General features: G+C 43.3%; 1 protein-coding gene across 2 annotated transcripts; it reads right to left on the bottom strand.

Annotated features, from left to right (window-relative positions):
- Positions 1-208: 208 nt before the first annotated feature.
- Positions 209-24,217, bottom strand: MXD1 (MAX dimerization protein 1). Of its 2 annotated transcripts, XR_006200742.1 has the most exons (7): positions 23,887-24,217; positions 23,043-23,142; positions 18,133-18,162; positions 3,352-3,466; positions 1,594-1,753; positions 1,118-1,360; positions 209-776 (listed from the first exon to the last, which is right to left on the bottom strand). XR_006200742.1 is itself a non-coding variant. In XM_042932574.1 (6 exons), the coding sequence occupies exons 1-6, from the start codon at positions 23,957-23,959 to the stop codon at positions 1,173-1,175; spliced, it is 666 nt and encodes a 221-aa protein (XP_042788508.1). In that variant the 5' UTR covers positions 23,960-24,216; the 3' UTR covers positions 209-1,172. The 2 variants fall into 2 exon arrangements, 1 of the variants encoding a protein (XP_042788508.1); XM_042932574.1 differs by having other exon boundaries at positions 209-1,360; positions 23,887-24,216.
- Positions 24,218-25,327: the final 1,110 nt, after the last annotated feature.

Below are 25,327 nucleotides of genomic sequence, written 5' to 3'. Positions count from 1 at the left end.
TAAAAATGCTACAAAGTGGGAGACCACTTAAGGGGGAAATCATAACCAAAAAGAAAGATCAGCCTTTTAAACTAGCAACCCAAAAGCCTCCATTAAGAAGATTCTGGGCATATCCAAAAATAAGGAGAGGAATTCTAATAACACTGTACCCTCCCCTCCTGTTCACCTGCAACAGAGTAGAAATGTGGACTTTTCCTTTCACTGATGATGGACACTAGCTCAGCTAGTGCCAAAGCTCAGTTATTGCTGAAAGTTAGATAGGAAAATAGATTAGAATTGGACCAAGTGTCACTTATTTGGGGGGTGAAAAAAAGGCATAATCGCTTTGTGTTAAGTGGGAAATGGAGATCTCATTTATCTCTGAGGTAGGAAAAAAAAATGTTCCAGAGACAAGTAGCATAACAAACTTGGAGGGGAAAACGGGTCTTGGGACAGCGGTGGACGGCGCGGCCCAGAGCACATCGCAGAGATTGTACCGTCTGGTGGGTGGGAACGAGCGCCGCTGGAGCTCTGATAAAGCTGTGCAGCCCCAGAGACCTGCCATCAAGATGTCCATTCTAAAGTGAGAAGTACTGCTCCCATCCACACGCGGGTCACGGGTCGCGGGTCGGGGAAGCAGCGCAGGGTGTGTGTGAGGGGGTGTTTTCTGGAGGTATTCCTGACTCCTCACGGGGGGTGAGGTCCACAGTTAAGTGCTCTTAAACGCCGCTTTCAAAGCTTGCTTTGGAGTTCTGAGATCAGGATCTCGACTTTAAAAGTTTGTTTCCTTCAGGTTCCTAAGCACAAGACACATTCGGACATTTCTGCTAGGTGAGTAACATAGCCAGAAAACTCTAAGAAAGGTTTGCTAGACTACACGGGGATGCTAAGGAAGAGGGGGAAACTGCTGAGATGTGAAAGTTGCTTATTCGGTCTAAGAATTCTTGGGTGCTTCAAATTGATTGGAATGTACAGTCTCTCGGATGAATTTTTAGGGACAGAGAGAGAAGCTAGTGGATGCAATCAGAAACCCACAATCCTAAGCACTTCCGCGAGAACGTTTACAAAGCTGAGTTTGGTAGAGGTGGTACACGGAAGCTTACGTGCAGGGGGGCTGTGGGCGGGTCCAATACACTACCTAAGCCCGTCCGCCGAGAGAACCATCGGGAGGCAGCCGAGGAGACCACGCTCTCTTAGAGGCCCAGACACGTCTTGTGATTGTCCTGGAGCTTTATCCTCTTCGTGCTGGAGCTGGAGTAGCCCTCGTCACTGCCGAGGCTCTGCATGCTTCCCCGCTCGTCCGAATCGCTCACGCTGCTGCTGCTCCAGTCCAGGTCCCCCGTGAGATAGTCTGTGCTTTCAACGTCCACGTCGATTTCTTCTGTGGGGAGGACAAGAGACACTGGTGAAGCCATGCTTCTGAAAGCTCAGGCCGGAAATCCGAGCCAGCCCCACCAGGCCCTTCTCTGGACCTGGTGCCTAAGTGCAAAAAGGAAAAAGGGACTTGTTACCGGATGTCACGTTACTCAACGAGTCTAAGTCACCCGTGGGCTCCGAGTTCCTCCCCTGCGCTGCCTGGGCCGGGTCGGGGGACACGCAGGGTGGGGGGCTCACCCCTGTCGGAGTCTGAGCGCTCAGAGGAGACAGTGGAGCCGATGCTGTCCATCCGTATCCTCTCGATGCCCAGCTTCTCCAGCTGCCGCTTCAGGTGTCGCTGTTCTCGCTGAAGCTGGTCTATTTGGTGAATGGCTTTTCTGTCACAATCTTCAAGTTTCTGCAAGCCAAAGGGGTAGCTGTTGGAGCTCATGGGCAGATTTCAAAATTGGCAATGACTCTGCATCTTCCCCTCTCGCAGTGAGCTGTGTGTCAGCCTTTCCCCAAAGCCAGTTGGGGTCACTTATCTAGCTTCTCACAGGGCAGGAAACTGGCGAGTGACTCCTGCCTTCATCTAACCTCTTCCGTATTGACTCAGCCGCGGGTACCTGCACTGTCGGGGCCCTGGGGATGGGCACGGCCGGCAGCCCCCCCCTTGGCTGGGGGGATGCCCTGACCGCCTCTCTGAGCTGGGGCTCTGCGTGCAACGGCAGCCATGAGGCGCTGCCATTTACAAGTACGGGTGTTCAGCTACACATTCCGATTAGAGAAACACTTTGAGTCGTGCCAAATCCCAATTAACTTGTTTCCTGCTACCAAACGGTCCCTTTTGAAGTCCTGATTCCAAACGGTCCAACATAAGAGCTTAAACACGTTTCTGTAGACCACTTGTTTTTACAAGTCTGTTTAACTGTAGTTATTTTGCTCTGAATAGAGGTTCTTCCCCCACCCCGCCCCCCAGAATTGTCCTGTATACAGGCCTCTAACCACAACTAAAGTGACGTTTGTCCAATAGTGACTAAAGGATTACAAAAACATGCTAAACAGTGAGTTTGGCTGTGGCTCTCAGGAGTTTGAATACCCCTCCCCTCTGCTATTCAAGCTACTACCAAGCAAGGACTCTCTTTCAGACCCTCTGGCACGTGAGCATAAAGACCTGGTCCCCTCCAAGAACAGAGACCACCACCAAAGTGTCATACAAATCATGGTCAGATGTCAGCTGTGACCAGCGCTGAGAGAGTACACTCTCCAACGATAGGTCCATCTGGGGCAGGAAGCCTGTAAGCAGGGCAGTAGAGGTTTCCCTGAGCTAGTGATACCTATGTTAAGGTCTGAAGGATAACAAGAAGTGAACTGGGTGAAGAAGGGAGGGGAAAGCCTAGCAAGCAGAGGGAACAGCACATACAAAGGCCCTGTGTAGGACAGCACAAGTGCAAAGGGCTGAAAAGGCCTAGGGCACAAGATGCTGTACAGGCAGGTAAGGACCAGGTCGGACAGCCTGGGGCAGGCCTGCTGCAGAGTATGTCCTGAGCCACTGAGGAATCTGAAAAAGGGGGACATGTTGATTTGATCTTTCGAAGGATTCTTCTTGGGAAACATGGAGCTTAGCTCAGCAGTGGCCAGAGGGATACAGGGAAGCTTCTCTGGAGTTTACCACAGTAGATGATGGCAGGGTGAAATGGAAGTAAACGAGCCCATGAAATGTTTAGGTCTTAGAGGTGACTTAGACATCGTGGCTACACAGCAAGAGCTAGCAAGGGTGACCCTGGCTTAATCAAATGGACAACTGGATGGGCCATTTAATTTCTGCTACATAGGAGTGAGAAACAGTTGGGGTCTTGGACATGTTGGGTTTGGGATGCTTGGGATTCATCTAAGAGGCAAGGTGGAGGAGTTCAGGGGAAAGGACTGTCCTAGAGATACACGTTTGCTATCCTGCATCAACAGGCAAACCTTTACTGAAGGTTAAGCTGAAAGGAATCCCAAGGATATACCTACCTTTATGTGCAATTTGGCTTTTGTCAATAAACTCAACGTAGTGTGTCGGTTCGATTCAGGTCCAAGCGGCACTAGCCCCTTCAACTTCTCCAGGCACAAGCGAAGATGGGCCCGCCTATGAAAACAAGGTCACGGTAGCACTAAGATTGAGCGTCCAACTTTGGCTCAGGTCATGATCGTGTGGCTTGTGAGTTCAAGCCCCGCATCAGGCTCTGTGCTAACAGCTCAGAGCCTGGAACCGGCTTCAGATTCTGTGTCCCCCTTTCCTGCTCTGCCTGCCTCCCTCTCCCCCTCCTCTCTCTCTCTCACAAAATAAACAAAAAAAAAATTTTTTTTAAAGAGTATGAGGTTGCCCAGACCCAGTAATGGCAAATGCCACCAAAAATCTCTGGCCAAACATGTTTGGAAATTGGATAACTCTGGTGAAAGCCACAAAGAAGCAAAAACTCGGGTTTTGTAAAGTGTCTCTACAGTACAAGTGTTAGGGCAGGGACTCCTGTCTACTCTTATGAGGCACATTTACCAGGTTAGTTCCAGTTTTTTGGGTTATGATGTGACCTGACAGAACACGCCAAGGTGAGAATCCTTTCAGCCCATATTTCCTCTTTTCCCACTCAGGATCACTAGAACTCTAGCACTGCTATATGGAGTATTTACACATGTGAATGACACATATGGTTATTCATCACAGCTTGCTTTATGCAAAGAACAAAACAACCCAACTCGCCATCAATAGGGAGCTGGTTAAATTATGGTAGGTCTAGACAGTGGGATATGATGTAGCTATGAAAAGCAGCAGAAGGTTTTCTATTTACTATGAGGAAAGAACTCTCAGATATATTGGGAAAAGAACGATATCAAACCATGCATCCAATATGCCGTCTGTATATTGGTAAAATGGAAGAAAAATATATTTTTGTTCTCTTATGTGAACATAAAGTCTGGAGTGATCAATAAGAAACTTAGTGGCAGGGAGAGAGAAGTCAGGGAATAGGCAGGGACAAGGGAGTGGATTTTTCCTGAATATATTTTCTGGTTTTTCAACTATGTAAACTGCTATTCAAAAAGTTACTTTTTTTTTTTTTTTTAGATAAGGAAAATGCACATCACTGGCATTGCTACACTAACAGGCACACAGAACGGCTAGAGACAACCACACACAGGTCTTGAAGTGGGCGGAATGGTGCGGCGGGACAGGGGAGAAAGCAAGGCCACATGAAGCAGGAGCCGCAGTAAGCCACCAGAGAGAACCTTTACTGCAAGCTGGCCAGGAGCACAAGAGTCCCTCCAGTTTTAGAAATTAACACTTCATTGAAACCCTTCTTTGTGCTTTTAGAACCTAGCAGATCCCAAGAATGGGAGAAACGGCCAAAATTCAGAGCTTTTGCTTCAGCCTACTGGGTCCTTAAAGCCTTCACAGGCCATTCCAACCCCCAGTTGATTCCTCCGCTTTCTGAGCACTTGTTCATACTACTCATCAGGAAGTTCACTGTTCTGCCTGAATTGTTTGGTATTTGGTACTTAACCATTCATTAGAAGCTCCTTAGAAAGTTGGACTTCCACTTAATCATTGCTGAGTTACCACAGGGCCTCTCCCTCCCACCTGCTTAATAAATGTTTGCTGAATGGCTCATGTCACCTATTCAACTAGGCTGTAAGCTCCTCGAGGACAGGGTCTGTCTCTACACCTGCACCACCAACAGTGCTTAGGCTCCTGGGGTTTTAAATACATGCCCACTGCCCATACACGACCACTTGGACCAGGGCTCTTGGGAGCCTGCGAGGCTACCCTCCAGTGGAACTGGGAGACAATCTTAAAGCTTAATTTGCCCTCCCCCGCCTTAACATTTTTGAACCTATTAGTGAAAGTTGGGAATGCAGACTAAAAGAAGAAAACTGCTTCAGAAAGCTCTAAGAGCTCAATACGCATGAAAATGACCAAGGAAGGCAATTCTCACCCTTCTCATCAAGACTTCAGGATGTTCCCCCCAGGTAGATCTAACGAGTGATGCATCAGACATCCTTTTCTGCCCCCAGCCTCATCTGCTTCCAAGCCTCCTTCCTTGTCTAGCTCTCGAAGGAGCTGTCCTAGACGCTCCAAGGGCCCGCTCAGCCTAAACAAACTGGAGTACAGCCTTCACTCCTGAGCTAGAAGATTTAATGGGACAAAAATGCCTGACTATTTTAGAAGACTTCCACTTGCCCTAAAAACCTGTCCATGTGGAATGGCCACAAGCGAAGACTCACATGAGAGGTTTGCTCCTCCCTCTACTACATGAGGGGAAAAAAGCAGAACCTGTGTGCAAAATGTCCGTGTTCACCTTGGATGAGATCTTCTTCAAAAAGAACCATGAAAACAGATCATATTAGAAACACCATGAGAAAGTAAAACTAGTCACACAATTACCCAACTTATTTTTCCCAAAGTTTATAGACTAATTGTCAAGTTAGGAAAAAAGTTTAAAAATTAAAATTAGATTTAGACATTTTTCAGCTTGCTTGTTATCTGCAAAGACTTCATGATTCAGAACAGGGTCCTATTAGTCATTTTATGATGTGGGTTTATCTACAAATATGAGTATGTAAATTTTTTAGGAAGTTTGTCTACTGATAAAAATAAAATAATAAAGTCATCTTTCCATGCATCGTCATTTCTAGTTACACAAGGAGTCTGGCCCAGGAAGTGTAATTTTCACTACCCAAATGTGGGTTTTCCAAAGAACGCTTCCAGTTGTGAAACTAGAAATAAGCCATCTGATAATTCAAGCTAAGGATAATACATGTTCATTCAGTGTTCTCTGGCCTGGTTCTATGAAAATAAGACCAGAGCCTTTTCTGGATTTTTGTCCCGATCCAGAGCCAACTTCTGTCTTTGGCAGTGCCTGCCTTGGCCTCCTCCGGCGCCGCCTCGCTGCTCCAGCCCGATGGCTGCCCTGCCCACCTGCCACCTGCCTGCAGACATCCACAGGCTGGAACTTAGGCCAATGCAGGGAAGGGGTGAGGTCTACGGGGGCAGTCTCAATTCTATCACATAGTCGTGAAAGTCAATTCCTGAACCAGATAAGCAAGCAAATAGCCCCTCTGCAGCTCCTTGACCCTGAGACACACGCACGCACCCTGGGATCTGGAATCCCTCAGCCAAGTCTGACAGTACCCGTGAAGCACAAGATCCAAAGCAAGTAACACAAACACCGGTCTCAGCTCTCCTCCCCAATACTGACTGTTCCCCTGCCCGGGACTCTGGTCCTCCAGGAGGGGCTTCATGTCCTGCTCTGGACCTGGTCTAACTCCCCTTTGGGGAACCGGTAGAGGTTCTGCCACATGGACTTAACAGGAAGCCACTCGATACTCCTGTCTGATCCCTACTTAGACCTTCTCTCATCTCATCTTCTTCAGCCAGTCCTCCTCCTGTTGCCAAGAGCTGCCTACCAGCCTCCCACCCCCAGCACAGGAGGGCTGTGCCAGGTCCTGGCTCCCTCCTGCTCCCAGCTGCCTCTTCTGTTTACGTTGACCCAACTGCTTTGTACCTAGGTCACGAACTTTGACAAACTTCATGTGCTGACTCTTCAGAAATATCGCTTTAATTACTCTGAATGGACTGATATACCTTTGGTCTATGGTAGCATAAAGAGGCCAATCTTTGATCTGAGCTATAATCACTAAAGCTCAGAATCAAGTGTGCCCTATAACTAGGGATAACTAAGTTAGATCAAATTATAGCTTTTCTTCAGTAAGGTTTTGAAAAGGATCTCAATTTCCGTTTTTGTTTTTAGTGATTTTAGTATTCTGAATAGGTCAGTCACTATACAACCGAGCGTTAGTGTCATATGTAAGAGTAAGGGTTTAGGATCCTGGCTTTGCCACTCACTCCCTGTGTGACCTTCAGCAGATAACAACTTTCCTCAGCAGCAGATAGAGGATGGCCACACCTGAGAGAGGCCACACCTGAGAGGGCCAGTGTATTAATGGAGACAAGGTATGGAAGCCCCTGGCCAGGGTCTGACAGGAGTGCTCTCTAGCTGGTAGCAGTTATTCTTTCAATCCTAGCTTCCTCTGTAGACTGATAATTACCAGGAACAAACAGATACTTATAGCACTATAATTCCTTTTAAAATCAATAGTTAACTCAAAGTGTCTCACTAGGTAGATAGAGGCTATCTGGTAAAATCCAATTCTTCCTTAAAGAAAAGCTATCTTCTGTCATTAAAGAAATTTAATGGAAAATGTTAACCTATTTTCTATGGAAATACAGAGCTTGCTTATGCTAAAGGTACTATTTTTTACATTTAAAAAATCAGCAAGGACAGAGAAGGAAACCATCAACAAATCTTAAAGGCAACCTACAGAATGGAAGATATTTGCAAATACCATATCTGATAAAGGCTTAGTATCCCAAATATATAAAGAACTGATACAACACGCCAAAAATAATCCAATTAACAGTGGGCAGAAGACATGGACATTTCTCCAAAGAAGACATACAGATGGCTGACAGACATATGAAAAGATGCTCAACATCACTCATCATCAGGGAAATACCAATCAAAACCACAAGGAGGTCACCTCACACCTGTCAGAATAGCTAAAACAAACAGAAACAAGTGCTGACAAGGGTGTGGAGAAGAAACCCTATTACACTGTTGGTGGAATGCAATCTGGTGCAGCCACTGTGGAAAACAGTATGGAGCTTCCTCAAAAAGTTAAAAATAGAACTACCCTATGGTCCAGTAGTCGCACTACTGGATATTTACCCCCAAAATAAACACGAATTCAAAGGGATGGACACATCCCTATGTTTACAGGAGCATTATTTACAATAGCCAAATGATAGAAGCAGCCCAAGTGGCCATCAACAGATGAATGGATAAAGAAAACGTGGTGTGTGTGTGTGTGTATATATATATATATACACACACACACACACACACACACATACACACACAGTATTATTCAGCCATAGAAAAGAATGAAATCTTGTCATTTTCGATGACACAGATGGGGCTAGAGAGTATTATGCTAAGTGAAATAAGTCAGAGAAAGACAAATAACATATGATCTCATTCACATGTGGAATTTGAAACAAAACAAACGCGTGAAGAAAAAAAAAAAAAAAGAAGAGACAAACCAAGAACCAGGCTCTGAACTCTAGAAACAAAGCTGTGGTTACCAGAGGCGAGGTGGATTGGGGGATGGGTGAAACAGGTGAAGGGGGTTAAAGAGGGCACTTATGATGAGCACTGAGTAAAGAATTGTTGAATCACTATATTACACACCTGAAACTAATATAACACTGTATGTTAACTATGCTGGAATAAAAATAAAAATAAGCAAGGATCTTATACAGCTAATTCATGTGAAAGGAAAGACTCTTTCATGGCCACACATCATGTAGAGGCCTGGATAGAAGGGACCCAAAGGTTGGGAGGGAAGTGTCTGAAGCGTACCCACTCCTCTCCCAGCTACAGCAGCAGCACAACAGCCAAAAGAAAATACAGGGGCAAATACTGACCTTGGAAATGCAAGCACATCTCTGAATGTGCTATCTACATTCAAAGAACCTAAAATATCTCCCATACAATAGCAAGAAGAAAGGATAGCATATTTAGGAATAAACTTAAAACAGCTTCGGAAGGAGGTCTAGGAAGGAAAGCATGAAACTTTGCTGAGAGATCTAAGAAAATCTAAATGGAAAAAAGCACATTTCTAGATATGAAACCTAAAAGTAAAAATGTCAATGTTACCCAGTTTGTCCACAAATTTAACATAATTCCAAGAAAAAAAAAATCCCAACAGTGTTCTTAATGCTGGGAAATTAAACTTTATCTAGAAGAAATGTGTGAGGGATTATCAACTTTTTGAAAAAGAAGAAGAATGAGGAGGAATGTGCTGTACCAGATCTTAAACTGTATTATAAAGCTTCAATAATTAAAAAAAAAAACAAAACAGTATACACTAAAACAGGAATAGATATACAAATCAAGTGCACAGAGTAAAAAAACTCCCAGAAATAAACCTAAGAATAGGTATGAATTGAACCTATAACAGAGAGAACACTGCAGGTCCTTGGGAAAAGAATGGATTATTCAGAAAATAGGAGAGTGGGGAGATTAACATCAAAATCCATTCCAAATATATATTAAAGATTTAAATATAAAATATATTTGGTCAGGGAGCCTGGGTGGCTCAGTCGGTTAAACGTCCGACTTCAGCTCAGGGCATGATCTCACAGTCCGTGAGTTCGAGCCCCGCATCGGGCTCTGTGCTGTCAGTTCAGAGCCTGGAGCCTGCTTCAGATTCTGTGTCTCCCTCTCCCTCTGCCCCTCCCCCACTCACGCTCTGCCTCTATCAAAAAAATGATTAAAGGTTAAAAAAATTTTTTTTAAATAAATAAAATATATTTGGATACCACAATTTCTGTTGTCAGTTTTCCTTAACTCTGTTCGACCATGACTTATGGGAAACTAAATATCCAAGTGAAAGGAAGTCATTAACGAAGAGGCACTACCTCCTACTGGAGCTTTGGCACAGACAGAGGGCATCTGGGCTAGGTGGCATGCCCTTAGCTCTGAATGCGGCTCTTTTTATTTCTGCCTCCAGACTTCAGCTTCCTCAATTCTATCTGGGTCTCTCTCCCTCTCAGGCCAGCAGATTTGTAAACTGGGGAATAAATGAGAAAAGACTAAGACTATAGGTGGACTGTGCTATCTGCAGACAGTGCTCCTGAATTTGCTGTTATCCCAAAAGTCCTTCCTGACTTGAATGTGATCACGATTGGGAATGGTATCAAATCAGGCACATGTCTGTGTTGTGAGGGAGGCACGGTTATCAGAGATTACTTTTTTTTTTAACCGAAGGTATAACTGAACACTCTCCTTTCACAGTAAAGCGCAGAAAACAAAGATGACTTAGGTCAGAGCAGGGTGTACGGCTAGGCAGCCAGTGAAAAGGGTAGATAAGTAAAGAAGTTCATAGGTGGAAATCTAGAGACACACGCCTGGCTCTCTCATTCATTTACTCCACTAGCGTTTCCAAAGGATTACTATGCACTGCTACTTGGTGCTGGGATATGATGTCGAGTTAGACCAAGTCCTGGCCTTTGAAGCTTAAAACTTAGTTGGGGATCAAACATGTAAACATATTATTGCAGAATTATTGATCTGAGCTACCTTCAGACCATGACAAATAGCAGCTCCCACTGAAAGTTCTAGAACAGGGTCCTCTTGGCCCTCTACCAAACCTATTCTTTGCCCTCACCCATATCTCGTTTGACTTAACTTCTTCGCAAAGGTTGTCAAGCTTTCATAGACTATCATCACCTGTTTTCCCCTTTCCAAATTGATCACCTTCATTTCTTCACTCATTCATACACTGCAGCCCTCCTATGTATCTGACTATTCTTTCATTATCAAATAATGGAAAAGACCAAGACTTTACCTCCTGTTAACCCACTGGAGCCTAGAAATAACAATGCATCTGCAGGTGCTGATCCAAGAGTAGAAACTGGTATCTTAGGCAATTCATGCCCCTTCTCTTTGAGAAAAACCCCACTTAAACACAATACACTGGACCTCACTGAGGACTACTTTTCATTAAAATTGGACTGGATTTTTTTTTTTTTAAGGTGTATTTATTTTGAGAGAGCGTGCAGGCGTGCAAGCAGGGGAGGGGCAGAGAGCAAGGGAGACAGAATCTTAAGCAGGCTCCTCACCACCAGCATGGAGCCCGACGTGGGGCTCGAACTCATGAACTGTGAGATCATGACCTGCGCTGAAATCAAGAGTTGGATGCTTAACTGTGACTGAGCCACCCAAGCGCCCCTGGGCTTCAGATTCTTAACCGAAGAAGAAAAAATACACCAAACGATAAACAATAGCCTATTTAACGCTGAAATTTCACCCTCTTATTTCCTATCTTTGTGTAGGTACAGATCCAGCCAATTAAATAGCTTCATAAATCCTACAGGATAATTGGGGGTTGAATAAAAATTTCAGAGATGGTACATATAAACTATATAGTGAGAAAAACAGGTTTAGTATAGAGTAAGAAGAAACAAATAATCTTAAGGGGTCAAAAATTAGACCCTAAAAGTGATTCTATGTCACAAGAGATACTAACTTTCGCCAGGTTTGGGGTTGAGAAAGAGCCTCGCCAGGTTAAACAAAAAGTCCACGTGAAGACCACAGGTCATGCTTTAAGGTAAAAAAGTATTCGCCTTCTTTCTCTAAACTGATCCCTTTATAAATAATTGCCCAAAGCATCATTATTACCAACTTAACTGGAACCTTGGAAGGTTTTGAAGTTTTCTCATAATTGTGAAAGTAATCCTTGTTAAAAACACAAAGGTAGTTATATGTGCTATAGCTATATGGGAGCATGGCGGTTACATTTTAAAGCTATAAAATCATTTCTCTACTAAAAGTATGAAATACATAAGTATATCCATTAATATTTCCTTTCTGGAGCCCAATTTTAAAAACATCCAAGTACATATTATAGTCAGTACTTGCTATAGCTCTCTCACCCTTTGACTATTAATGACTATGACAAAAAGGTCAGTGAATACTCCCAGTGCTCCAGTAGGCACTGGATAATCAGCATACGTCTCTTCTCCCAAGTTCTTCCAAGGGCAGATGCCATCTATTCAAGAGGTATAGTCCAAGAAAGAAAGATTCTAGTGGTACAAATCTGGGGGCTCCTCCACACCATCAACACAGACCAGATTTGTACACTGATAACTACATCCCTTCTTTGTAATAACCGGGCCATGCCCTTAGCCTCATGTGGCAACAAAGCAATGTGGATTTGTTACAACACCCTAGAGTGCAATCTGAACGTGGTCAAGAAAGTTCAGAAGCAGTAAGAATGGTGCAATGCCTACCACAACTTTGGACCCGATGCAAAAGCTACGCCCCTACCCTCTTCTGATATAAGGAGCTTGGCCATTTGCAAAGCCAAAACCCAAAAGAAATAACTATAGGGATCTGCAATCAATTACAATATCCTGCCAGAAGAGACCTGATTGCAATGGTTTCTCATGCCAGACCAGATGCCACTGAAATACTGTTAGACCAAATGAAAATAATAGCTTAGATCAGGCTGCTGAGTCCTCCCCACAGAGCACACACAAAAATCTTTTGTCATAGGCTCAGAAGACTCTAGCAGAGGTAATCTCTCTAGACCAGCTGCCTAATTCCAGCAAGGCCTGCATACGTACCATTCCAGAAAAATGAGTGTCTATTATTAAAGAAGATACCAGAGCCTTCTTTGGGTGGGGGAAGGGGGGAGTCCATTCTAGCACCTGACTCCTGACCCACTGGCTGCAGCTTATATACATTCCCTCAGTTTCCATTTGCTGAAATGCTACTGAAAGGCATTCAGACCAGAGGAATTCCCAGCTAAGAGAAGGAAATACAATTATCATCAACAAAGCCATATAATAACAACAACAGATTCAAAGATTTCCTATATTCCAACAAGAATTAATTAGCAATTACATTGGGAATCCAGTAGTGATCTAAAAATATGTAGGGGCTTCAGGGTGGCTCAGTCTGTTAAGCATCTGACTCTGGATTTTGGCTCACATGATGATCTCATGGTTCGTGAGATCGAGCCCCATATTGGGTTCTTTGCTGACAGTGTGGAGCCTGCTTGGGATTCTCTCCCCTCTCTCTCTCTGCCCCTCCCCCACTCACACACAGGCTCACTCTCTCAAAATAAATAAATAAAAGTTAAAAAACATAAATGCAATAATACCTTTTACAAGAAATATGCAAGGGGCGCCTGGGTGGCTCAGTCAGTTAAGTGTCCGACTTGGGCTCAGGTCACGATCTCAGTTTGTGGGTTCGAGCCCCATGTTGAGCTCTGTGCGGATAAGCTCAGAGCCTGAGCCTGCTTCAGATTCTGTGTCTCCCTCACTCTCTCTGCCCCTCCCCTGCTCATGCTGTCTCTCTTCCTCAAAAATAAACATACATTAAAAAAATTAAAGAAAAAAAAAGAAGTATGCAAGATCTATGGGGAAACACCATAAAACATTAGAGACAGAAAACAGATCTAACTGAAGACACATCACATCCTGGATGGAAAGAGCTAATATGTGGACGTGAACTTTTAAAGTTAATTTATATTGAAATTATTAAATTTTTTATTTATTTTGAAAATCCCCAAAGAATTTGAGGGATGGGGAGATGGATGGACTATAAAATTCATCAGGGAAAAAAAAAAAAAAAAAACTAGTGAAAATAGCTAAGATCATGGTAAAATTAAAAAAGGAGGAGGGAAGAGCAGGGATTTGCTTTACCAGATCTTGAAGTGCATGGCAAAACCTCAGTGACTAAAACAATGGACACTGGCACAGGAAGAGCAGATGGCCAGTGGAACAGAAGTAGTCGTCTAGAAACAGACTCAGCAGTAAACAAGAATTTAATATACAATAGAGGCAGCAACTTCAAACAGTGAGAGAAAACAGTGAGAAAATATTCTGTTAAAGGAAATGATAAATTAGAAAATTATGTGATATGCAAAGGGGCAATCTCTTTCATATATATCCTTTATATTATATAATCTCTTCATAAGAAGGAAAAAGAAACGTCAGAGTAGAAAATTGGGCAAATGTTATTTAACAGGTGATATACACACACGAAAATTATTTGACTATGCTAATAATGTAAGAAATGCAAACTAAAACAAATTGTCTGTTTTTGTTTTTTATTTACCAAATTCATAAAGGTCTTAGAGTATCACCTTGTGAAAGTATACAGAAAATACAGCCTATAACTTGCCTGGTGGACAATCCAGCTGTCAACACTAAAAATTAGAACAATGTATATTATTGTTAATTTCACAACTATAAATTTACCCTAAGGAAATAATTATGATATTGGACAGAGATTTATCTACAAGGTGGTTTAAGGAAGTGCTTTTCATATTAGCAAAATACTGGGAAGAACATAAACAGGGGATTGGTTATACGAGTTATGGCACATCCGTCTGAGGTAAATACTGGCCTCTGCTAAAAGTAATGTTAGAAAAGGAGACTTAAGGACACTGGAAAATATTCATAATGTAGCTTGAAAAGAAGATACAAAATATTTACTATATGATCCCATGTTGATGAAAAAAAGTATACACAAAAGTCTAGATGGATATGGAACTTAGCAGGAGTGTCAGCAGCTGTCGACTGTCCCAAGATCTATTACAGGTGATTTTTATATCTTCCAAAACAACTGTTGAGATACACTTCAAAATTCACTGGTTTCCTCTGGCTGATAGAATTATGGATGATATAAATTGTTTTTAGAAAGACTTTCTATATTTCTCAAAATTTTCTAGAAGATTAGTTTTACAAAGAAAAACACCACACACTCACTTAAGGGTGTTTCCTTAGGAGGCTAGAGCCACAAAATTCGTTACAGTTAAGAGAAACACAGGCTAAGGGACAGGCACTCCTATCTATAGTGATATTACTGAACCCTCCACCCCAGGGGTTTCGTCTTCATCCGGTTCTGTGTTCCCAGCACCTAGTACACAGCTTCTTCTAACATCTTCTAATCTAGTGAATGGAAAATACCCCCACCTCCACCATTCTAGAAGGCTTTTATCTTCTCACCAATGCAAAGGTTATCAATATGGTGGTGCTGAGTCTAATATTCTCATAGTAGAGTCCAAAGGAACACCAAATATAATTATTCAGAATCTCTGAAGTGTCACAGAAAAGGTTTCTGTTTAAAAATCTAACCCAAGTATAATCAACTCTGCAATATCAAAGAGAAAAATAATTCCCATCATTAGAAGTTCTTTTCCTAAGGTTTTGAGAGACAGGTCAATTTTTTTATGTGATGTTTTAAGGTAAAGAATGGCTAAAGTGTACACGCATGAAGCTAGGTAGGATTCTTTTACAGGAATCAACCACTAAAACCAGGGAGACTACAAGAGCAACTATTCAACTGACTTCAAAACCGGAAGATTCTTAAGCATCTACACTAATAAGGGGAGAAGAGCCTGATAACTTTGTTCTTCACTTGGACTGCAGCAACCAATGCTTGGTTAAAGAAATTTGAGTCTTTACTTCCTTCTTTTCTGTTCATGTGCTCTAGACTAGAGAAGGAATTATCAAGACTTTAAAAGACCAAATTCCAGAACAGAAAGGACAATATGGAAACCAGATATCTAACCCTTCAACAAGCAAAAGTTGACTGGTCATACAGAAGCAGTCTGAATTAAAAGCAGCTTGCCCAGTGGTGACTTCCACTCCAGTTTTCTAGATTCTTTGCCTCCAGAGCCTCTTGTGCATACCTCCATCTTAGCACATAGTATACTCACTGAAACGGTCTCTGTGTCTTTCTCGTTAGACAAACTACATTTCTCTAGGATGGGGACCATGCTGATTTAATACCCCAGCGTGAACTCATTTAGTACCTAGTATGGAGCACAAGTTCTTGAGACATTGTAGGCAAAAAAGAAATATCCCTGAACTGCTAAAATAAAAGGTCCAAGTGACCTTTATTTATGACTGACATCGTGTGACATTCTTGCAGAGGTAAAAGGCATGGAGTTGTAGTAAGTGTAAGAGCCCTGATCTGAAGGGTTAAAATCTTAGTAATAATAAAAATAAGTGCCTAATGGAAATATAAAAAAATAAATGCCTAAGAGGTTGGGAATGGGGGAGGAGAACTGGAAGACTTTTCAGCACAAAGAGTCCCAGTGTCCCCAGTTCACCCAAATGCATAAAGTTGAGAGAAAATCTAAAGAGGAGAAAGGGAAGCCACATTTGACTACTTTTCCACCTTAAAAGATACTTTTGAGTTCCCAATTCAGGATATGTAAATCCCTAAAGCATAAAGGAAGCTCTGACTTACAACAGTCAGTCATAATCACAGAGAAATTAAAAGGGAAGAAGAGGGCTGGGGAGAGGCAAATGTGCGGTGAGGCACATGCAACCCCTCAACCCCGCGCATGTGCACACACAAAATTCCTCAGTGGAAGAATGCTAAATGTTCACTCTGTTCCAAGATTCTCTTTCCTAGTAAGTCTGGTCTGTCCTTTCACTGACGAAACAGGTCATTCAGATCCTGACTTTCAGAGTCAGACCCCCTCTTCATAGAAGGTTTGCATGAAATAACCATATGTATTTACAGAGCCATTATTACACATCATCATGTTGTTCATGCAGAGCATTGAGAAAGCCACTCAGTCTGAACGGGTAGCCTGTATTTCAAATTGATGGGCGCTCAGAGACCAGAATGAGGCTTGCTCAATGGTTCTCAGCCCTGGCAGCATATGAGAATCACCTGGGGAGCTTTTAAAAATACTAGAGCAGAGTCTCAACACAAACCAATTAAATCAGAATTGCTAGGGGTGAGGTCTGGGCATTGGTTTCTCTCTTTCTTTTAAAAGCTCTACAAAGAATTACCATTAATTCCTCCACCCCCAGCATGGTAAAAGCAAGTGGTTACTTTTTTTTTTTTAAAGTCTTTATTAGAGATAAAAGATTTGCTTTAAAATACTCCATGGAGAAGGGTGGTTTTGATTATATAAGATTTACAAAATGTTGGTAATTGTTCAAGTTGAGTGATGGACACATAGGACTTGATTACATTATTCATTCTCATGTGTCTGAAAATTTCTCTAAGTTATTTTATAAAATCAGCAGAAATAAAATTTTTCTCCCCAAATATATAAATGCATATATAATGTATTTAACATAAAATATTTTTAAGTTATTTTTTAATTAAAAAAATTTTTAAAATATTATTGACAGAGACAGAGCATGCCAGGGGAGGGGCAGAGAAAGAGGGAGACACAGAATCCAAAGCAGGCTCCAGGCTCTGAGCTGTTAGCACAGAGCCTGATGTGGGGCTTGAACCCATGGACTGTGTGATCATGACCTGAGCTGACGTCGGACATTTAAATGACTGAGCCACCCAGGCGTCCCTAAGTTATTTATTTATTTATTTATTCGAGAGAAAGAGAGAATGAGAATGAATCTGAAGCGGGCTCTGCATGGACAGCAAAGAGCATGCTGTGGGGCTTGAACTCACAAATTGCGAGATCATGATCCGAAACAAAGGCAGACGCTTAACCAACTGAGCCACCCAGGCGCCCCAAAAATATTTTTAGAAAAACATTAAAATAAAAACTTTGCAAACGACTCTAATGTACGACCAGAGTCAAGAACCAGTAGGCTACATTATTGAAGGTGGGGCAAAGCTGATTTAGAAAATAAAGATTTAAACAAATAGCAAAGAGGCAATCCAGGTGAGAGAGATCAACTCAGGCTCAGCCAGATGGATCCCAGTGAGGGTGGCAGGCCTCCTCTAGTGAATCACCATTTTGTGCTATGCATAGATTTGCCTGAATTTTGGAATCTTTATTCACAACTGTAAATACACACACACATATGTATGTGTATTTATATATATCTGGGTGTGTACATGATTAAAGACAGAACTACCAATTATATTCAGTAGCATGTAATTTTTTTAAAAACACTATTTGTGAAACACTGCTCATGACCTAAAATGCTTTGGCCTGTGAAACAGTCACCAGGAAAGGCACTCCTCAGGAGAAGCAGGTTGCAGGAGTGAGGGGTGGGGTGTGGTCTATTGGAACCTGCAAGCCCTTCATCTACCTAAGTGATTTATGGGCAGTGTTGCTTAGACAGCCTGAGTAAACTCTCGTATCAGGTGCTATTTGTGGGGAAAAGACAAGAAAAGCAACCAAGTCTCAACGAACAGAGTATACATCAAAATGGCCCCTATCCCACCCGCAAAATCCCCAACTCACCTATTCTTCTCCATTTCATTGTGAGTTGATCTGAAAGAGGGAACAAGAAGAAAAGAGTAAGATTCTTCCTGTCTTAAAGGACTACTTCAACACCAGAACAATTCTTTAATTTCTTTCTCTCCAAAGTTGGTAGTAGAGAAAACTGACAAAGGGAGAAAAACTCGGTGGGCTCTGCTAAAGAAATTAGTCCCTCTGAGGGGTTAGATAAATGTAAATATCTAAAATAGAGTTCAAGGAGAAGGTACAAACTTAAGAGGTGTGCAATCCCTGGTGGAAATATCAAGGGTCTCTACGTACAAAGAAGAAAGCAGTTGCCCAATGGGATACGAATTCGGGTTATAGAACACCGAAGCTTTCAGGCTGCAGTTACAACAGTGGAGGTGGAGCCCCCTCCTAGTCCTGCAGTTTTTTCTAGGTGGGGTATATACACCAAAACTTTATGTTAAGTTGTTTGACAAGAGGACACAATTTTAAATGGATAAAAATAATACCTCTTCCCTCAACCTTTCTACTCCCTGACGTAATTATTTGATCACGTACAACCTGACAAATGCTACTGATGACTAGCTACCAAATGATTTCAGGAAGGGGCTTCTAAAACTCAGCTCAACCTAAAGATGGCATAGACTGGTTAAAGCAACAGTTAGGGTGAAATCTGAAGTCCAGTTTTGTCACTGACCAGTACTGTAGAAGAAATAACATTCTTTACTGTCTTGTCCTTGGTTAACCCTTCTGTAAAATGGGAGTAAAAATTACTGTCAATTATCTACTGAACATGCATGGATCAATGAGGTAGCAACTGTAAAAGTGATTAGAGAGCTTTGGACGAAAGCTGTGGTGAATGTGAAATACCATTATTAATGTGTTTATAGCTGACCTTGAATATAAGGTCTGGTCAAAGAATTTGTGGACAGGTTTACACAGAAATCCCGAGAAGCCAGTCAACATGGCCACTTCAGTGTTATCCTTACACAACTCCTCCCTAACTAATCATAAGCTTGAGGAACCTCCCAGCATTATAAAGGAGCTGAATCTTGACCTTTCTTAATGGAAACTCAGTGGAATCTAACCAGTTCAGGAGATAACACCCTGGCTCAGGACATGAATTCTACGTGGCCACAATCAGAACCTTACTGGGCCTACAGAGAACTTCTCACAGTAATCACGGAGAAACAGGACCTCCACGAATACTCAGCCACTCATTTGTATCAGGTGGACAACCACCACCAAGTTCATTCACACCAGAGAAGGGGAGCAGGGTGTACATGTGGGTTTGCAGTCTTGGGAAGAGAAATTTTCAATCTAGCACTAAAACTTCTCTTCCACAAGGATCTGGGACACCAATTTTTATTCACGAAGAAAACCGAGAAAATAACAACAACATTTTAAGTTTTAGAATATTTGTTTTCTAGATAAAGGACCTCACAATTAGTTGCCTTAAAAGATTTACACTGATTCACCTGGTTTTCCCTCAGCCTTCTTCAGTTACATTTTTCTGAGGGTTTACTTCCTGCAACGGCCAGCAGGATATCATAGTTAACAAGAGTCAGGCCTGCACCGCAAACCTTTGGCTTTAAAGCACGTGGCATTTTAGTTTTAACAGGGAATAGCAAGTTCAAAGTCTGACAGATTTTTTAAAGTATATAACAGCAGCTGGTCAGGATTTCCCTGTTTAACTATAGACAAGGACCATCCCAGGACAGTGGTAGAGAAGGGTGAATATTTGAAAATAGAATCTGATCACAGAAAATAGCACACAGGGCACTCTTACCAAAAATTTCTGGATTCTTTGAAGATACAAATAAGAAAAATTCTGAATCCCCAAGAGAAACTTTTTAACAAATTCCATAGGAAGTACAACTCCTTCCAAACTTTGAACAGTTTTTGAAACTACAGATCTTATTCGATTACTTAAGAGTATTGAACACATCATGGTTTTTACAAGGGGACTTCTATTTAATGGCTACAGCAATACTGAAGTGCATTTGGGTGACTGGAACGGAGTGTGTCTTTAATAAAAGTAAGCCTTTCAAAAATCCTCAGTCCAGAGATTGCTTGCCAACTCTGTTAATGGGTAAACATTTTTAATTAAAGCATTATAAGAACACATAGATACCTTGTGTCAAGATTATTTTTCATGTGATTATTGAAGATGTTTGATAACTCTGAAATCACTGGTAAAGGTCGAATGTCACCATTAAAAATATATTCTAACAAAAAGATAACTAAGCCAGACTATAGAGTGTATGAGAATAGGAAAAAGTCCTTGGGTTCAAAAAGACTCCACATCAGCTCAGCTATATGGCCATGGTTGCGTAAAAGAGCTAGGTGGCAGGTGTGAACTTCCTCTTTCACATGAATGCCAAAGCCTGCTTGACCAATTTAACAAAATATACCTTTAAAAACTCTGGATTTCAATTCTAAATAATTAGTAACTCATTTCAAAAATCAGTAGGAAAGAAAAAAAAAAAGAAAAAGATTCCACCTCCCTATATTCCAGTAGTTCTCTGGATGATTCTGAAACAATCAATATTCAAAATTTCAAAATTTCATTTGGTTTTGTTTATTTTATTAAAGTTTTTTTTAACCTTTATTTTTGAGAGAGAGAGAGAGAGAGAGAGAGAGAGAAAGAAAGTAAGTGCGGGAGGAACAGAGAGAGGGAGACACAGAATCCAAAGCAGGCTTCAGGCTCTGAGCTGTCGGCACAGAGCCCGATGCGAGGCTTGAACTCACAAACTGTGAGATCATGACCTGAGCTGAAGTCGGACACTTAACCAACTGAGCCACCCAGGCGCCCCATTTGGTTGTTTTTTAAACAAGCAACTAGAGAAACTGGATTAAGATCTGCATTTTCAGTTCCCAAGAAGCTGGATATGTGGCTAAATCTTTTTTTTTTTTTTTTAATTGTCCTAGAAAAAAGTAGCCCCCTGACTCTACAAGCAATGAGCACAGCATTTCAACCTGAATTAACAAGAATACACTGTTATCCAGTGGTTATGTAAACCAGAAGTAATCTCTCCATAGCCCTCACCTCAGTTCAAAATCCTGACCACACATGGCCTTGGATAGAAGTCGAATTCAAATCAAGGGGTCAAACTGCATTCTCTGGGGAGATGTCTCACTGCTCAGTAAGGGTCATTCTAAACAGGGCATGAAGGAAGTGATCACATTTAAAACAACCTGCTCTTGCTTCACATCTGCTTGGTGCCATCTCCAGGTTTAATCATGGTTTCTCAGAGATCCCTGCACCACTGAGGGTATTACACTAATTCATGATTAGTCAAGAATATGGGAAACATGTGATAACCATGGAAAGCAAACCAAGCTCATTAAAAGAAAAGAGCTTTTCCAAAACAGAAGTTACAGCGATTTCTTCAATAATAACGCTGGATATTAAAGAGAACGAATCTGTTTCTTGGCTTGCAATTCTTAACTATCATTATTTTTGTTTCTTAATCACCTTTTGGGACCGGCCTCCTTCTCTTTCAACAACATCATATTCCTCTCCCCACCACTGAACCTCCTCCAACTTTCCTGTGAAACTTAGGGAAAAAGTGCTAAGGATTAAACCTTGACTATTAGTGTGGACAATTCCTCCCAAATTACCTGTGGATAAGCATAAAAGCAAGAAATGGACTACATTTTTGAAGAAAAATAAACCAAAAGCCTTCAAATTTCTTCCAAAAGCTTAAAAATAATGTAACAAAATGCAAGACAGCTGAATTGTTTTATACCGCTGCACAATACAAATCAGTATTAACATTCTTCTTAAAAGCCCTTAGGACCCACACACAGATCTACTGGGCACCACCTTCAGGTAATGTGAAAGATGGGAGGGAAAGGAAAAACCACAGGGGTAGTTAATTACCAGGTTCATCCTTCACGTGCCTTCCTATTCAAGAGCTCAGCACATGTGTGCTGCTCGCATCCTGTGTTTTTACCAACAATGGGGTGAATCAAGGACAGAAGCAACAGCAAGAACAAGTTTTAGGTTTAAGTGGTCTGTATTATGCCACAGAGGCTAATCAAATACAGTTACTTGCAGGGAGTTATTCATGACAACGGGAGAGGAATAAGGATTCTAAATCAGTGATGAAGATGTGAATGACTTAGTTTACTGGAATGAAAAGTGTAATTAAACAGATCTAGAAGATTTCCTAGCTAACATATTTTAAGGGGAAAGAGAGGAAAAAAGGGGGCAGTATCATTAATAAGAAAAACTATATTCAGGGCTTTAATGTGACTTCACTGGACATTAACCACATACTCCCCAGAGAGATTCACAGATTTTAAGAACTATAAGGCTAACCTAAAAGGACTGTGGCATATTAAAATTTTAATATTATTCGTTCTTCCATCACCAAAAAGGCAGGCTTCAACGTCAACCATTCCTCTTTGCCATTATAAATAGATGTTGACAGATTATCAGACAAATAACTGCATTTAATTTACATGTTGAATATGAAATCCTACCACCTATGATAAATCAGATACTTTAACATGTTTATAAAATCTTCACTATGAAAAGTAAAAGAAATGGATAATATCCAGCATTTTCAATTACAGAAAACTTGCCCTGAATCTGCAACTTCTGAAGGCAAAATACGGTTACCGTTAACTAATCCCACTGGAAGTTTCCAAAAATTTTTGTTCCAAAAGGGAAGAAAAGCAAAATTAATTTTAAAAGTTCATAAAGAAATGTAAAACATTCCCATTACTCTTTTCAGTCCGCTCAACCCAAACAGAAGGGCTGCTTCCTCCAATGGCTTAAGACCATGTGTGCCTCACTGAATCATGATTGCTACTTAATGTATTTACAGAGTTATAATCACAACAGGCAACTTCCATTCTGCAGTTTGTGTCATCTGCAGTATAATCTAAAAGAGAAAAAGAAATATTTACCAAATTACCTGCTACTGCTGTTATTCTTCTTGGATTTGTTCCTCCGTTTTAAGGCATCTCTGTCCTTGTTATTGTATGGTAACATGGAGGCATAACCATGTTCAGCTTCTAGAAAACCGAAGGATCCAGTTAATGAATGAGCCTAGAACATTCAATACTCTCTCCCCTCCACAGCATTTCCTTTTTAAATTTTATTTTTCAATACAAGAATATCGTGGAAAGAAATAAACGAAGCAAGGTGGAATTCTTAGAACAATGATTGTTTTTTAAAATTGTGTGAATACCCTCAGTTCGGAGCAGGTGTAAGGAGCATTCCAGCTGCTCATTGTTGAGAAAGACACCGCAAGTCGCTAAGCTCGTGGTGCCTGGGTTTCCCACTGGCAAAGTCCAGCAGGTTGGTGTGCTTTAAGTGGGACCAGCCTCAGGCAAAGGTGCAGGGCAAACACCCGGAGCCCAGAGGGCGGGGAAGGGGGCGCGTAAGGCAGGCGCTGCTCCTCCGGCTGGGGGACGGGACGCCAGGCCCACTCGGGGGCCGGTCGGGACGAGCCCCGGTGAGGTAAACCAAGGGCCTGGCCGAGGGGACCCCGGGCACCCCATTCGCTTCAGGGTGGGGACGGAGCTCGGGACCCCGGGGGGCAGCGGCCCCTTTTCCACCTCCATTCATCGCCTTTGGGGCAGCAGTGGCCTCCCTTCGGACCGCGCGTGGGGAGAGCTGGAGGGGTTGGGAGCGCTCGCGGTCGCGCTCTCCGCGCTTCCAACCACCCCCAGAGCGGCTGGGAGCCCCTACCCGCGGCGGGGCCCCTCAAAGCCCCCGGCCCCGGCTCGGGACGGACCCCTCCCATCCCCGTGCACCTCTCTCCCGCCGCTCCAGGTAGTCGGCCGCCTCTAGCAGCATCTGGATGTTCATCCGAACCGCCGCCGCCATTCTGCACCGGGGGCCGGAGCCGCGGGACCAACCCCCACTGCCCACGGGCTCGCCGCCGCCGCCGGACACCCGCACCCTGCTGTGGACCCCGCAGAGCAGGGTTGAGAAAGCCTCTTTGGCGACCGCGCTCGCCGGAAGGGGGAGGGGGGCCGGTGAGCTGGGCACCGCCAGCACCGTGACAGAACCCGAAGAAGAGCAGCAGCCGCCACCGCCGCGGAGTGTTTATCTCCGACTCACCATCCCCCCGCCCCCAGCCCCTTCTCTTGACAGGCCCGCTTCGGCTGCGTTCCTCATTGGGCACCCTAGAGAATGCCCCGCCCCTGGCCTTGTCCGATTGGGGAAAAACATTACGGCCCCGCCCCCTAGAGTCCGCTCCTCTCTCTGGTTGGCTGCGCTTGACAAGGCCCGGGCTCCACCCCCTCTTTCCAATTGGTGACAGGATTCGCAACTCCGCCTCGTGCTCCTTCCCTGTTTTCCATTGGTTCTATACCGACAACCCCCTTTTGCTTTGTTAGTATTGGCTCAGAGCTACAGAAAGCAAGCCACTTTGCTTGTTTCCCATTGGTGGAGCCGGCTGAACACCACCCCCCCACCCAGCTACGGTGACGTCACCTTTCTCCAGTCCCGGCGAGCCCTAAGTGGCCCGTGATCCGCGGCGCCGCTACTCCTCCCCAGATCTGGCACTGGCTGGGGAAGGCTGACCTGGGCGCCGGCGCTGATTCACCGGCCGCCGCGAAGCTATGGTCTATCCGGCCCATCCCGGCCCCGCCTCGGACCTGTTGCCGGGACCTGTCCCCGGGGAAAAGTTCCGAGGGCTTGCCGTGTATCCCTAGAGTTGAAGGCTGGTACCGCGCGTCGCCGGACGCTCTCTCCCAATCGGGTTCCGGGCTGTAGCCCGTGGTGTGGCGGCCACGGTCCCAGAGGTTCCAGGCCTCCCCGGACCTAGGCAGTGGTGGGCCCCTCGTCGAATCCCCCTGAAGGGAGAGCGACGCCTGCAAGCTGGTGGGCCCGGAGATCCCTCGGGCGCCACGTGGCTGTTGGGATTGAGGAGGGAAAAGCTTGACTTTCGTTGAATGCTCGCCGCGCAGCGTTTTTTCTCTCCCTATAAAGTGGAATCGCGGGCGGCTGTATACAGTCTTGTGCGTCTCTTCAATGGCACCCCCTCCCCTACCCCAAGTGCAGGCATAATCACTCCCTTACACGAGGGGGCTTTAAAGCTCAAAAACTTACTGTACCTGCGGAGTGGCGTCGAATCCCGAGGTTCTTTGACCTAAATCTCGTTCAGGGTCTTTTCTTACCTTCTAATTCTGGATGAAAAGATTAACAAAACAACAACAACAAAAAACTTCCTCTGTTCAAGTCTATAAA

The sequence above is a fragment of the Panthera leo genome, chromosome A3 (assembly GCF_018350215.1).
Source record: "Panthera leo isolate Ple1 chromosome A3, P.leo_Ple1_pat1.1, whole genome shotgun sequence".
Taxonomy (NCBI): domain Eukaryota; kingdom Metazoa; phylum Chordata; class Mammalia; order Carnivora; family Felidae; genus Panthera; species Panthera leo.
The sequence above is the reverse complement of the archived record's forward strand: the minus strand, read 5'-3'. Positions and strand labels throughout refer to the sequence as shown.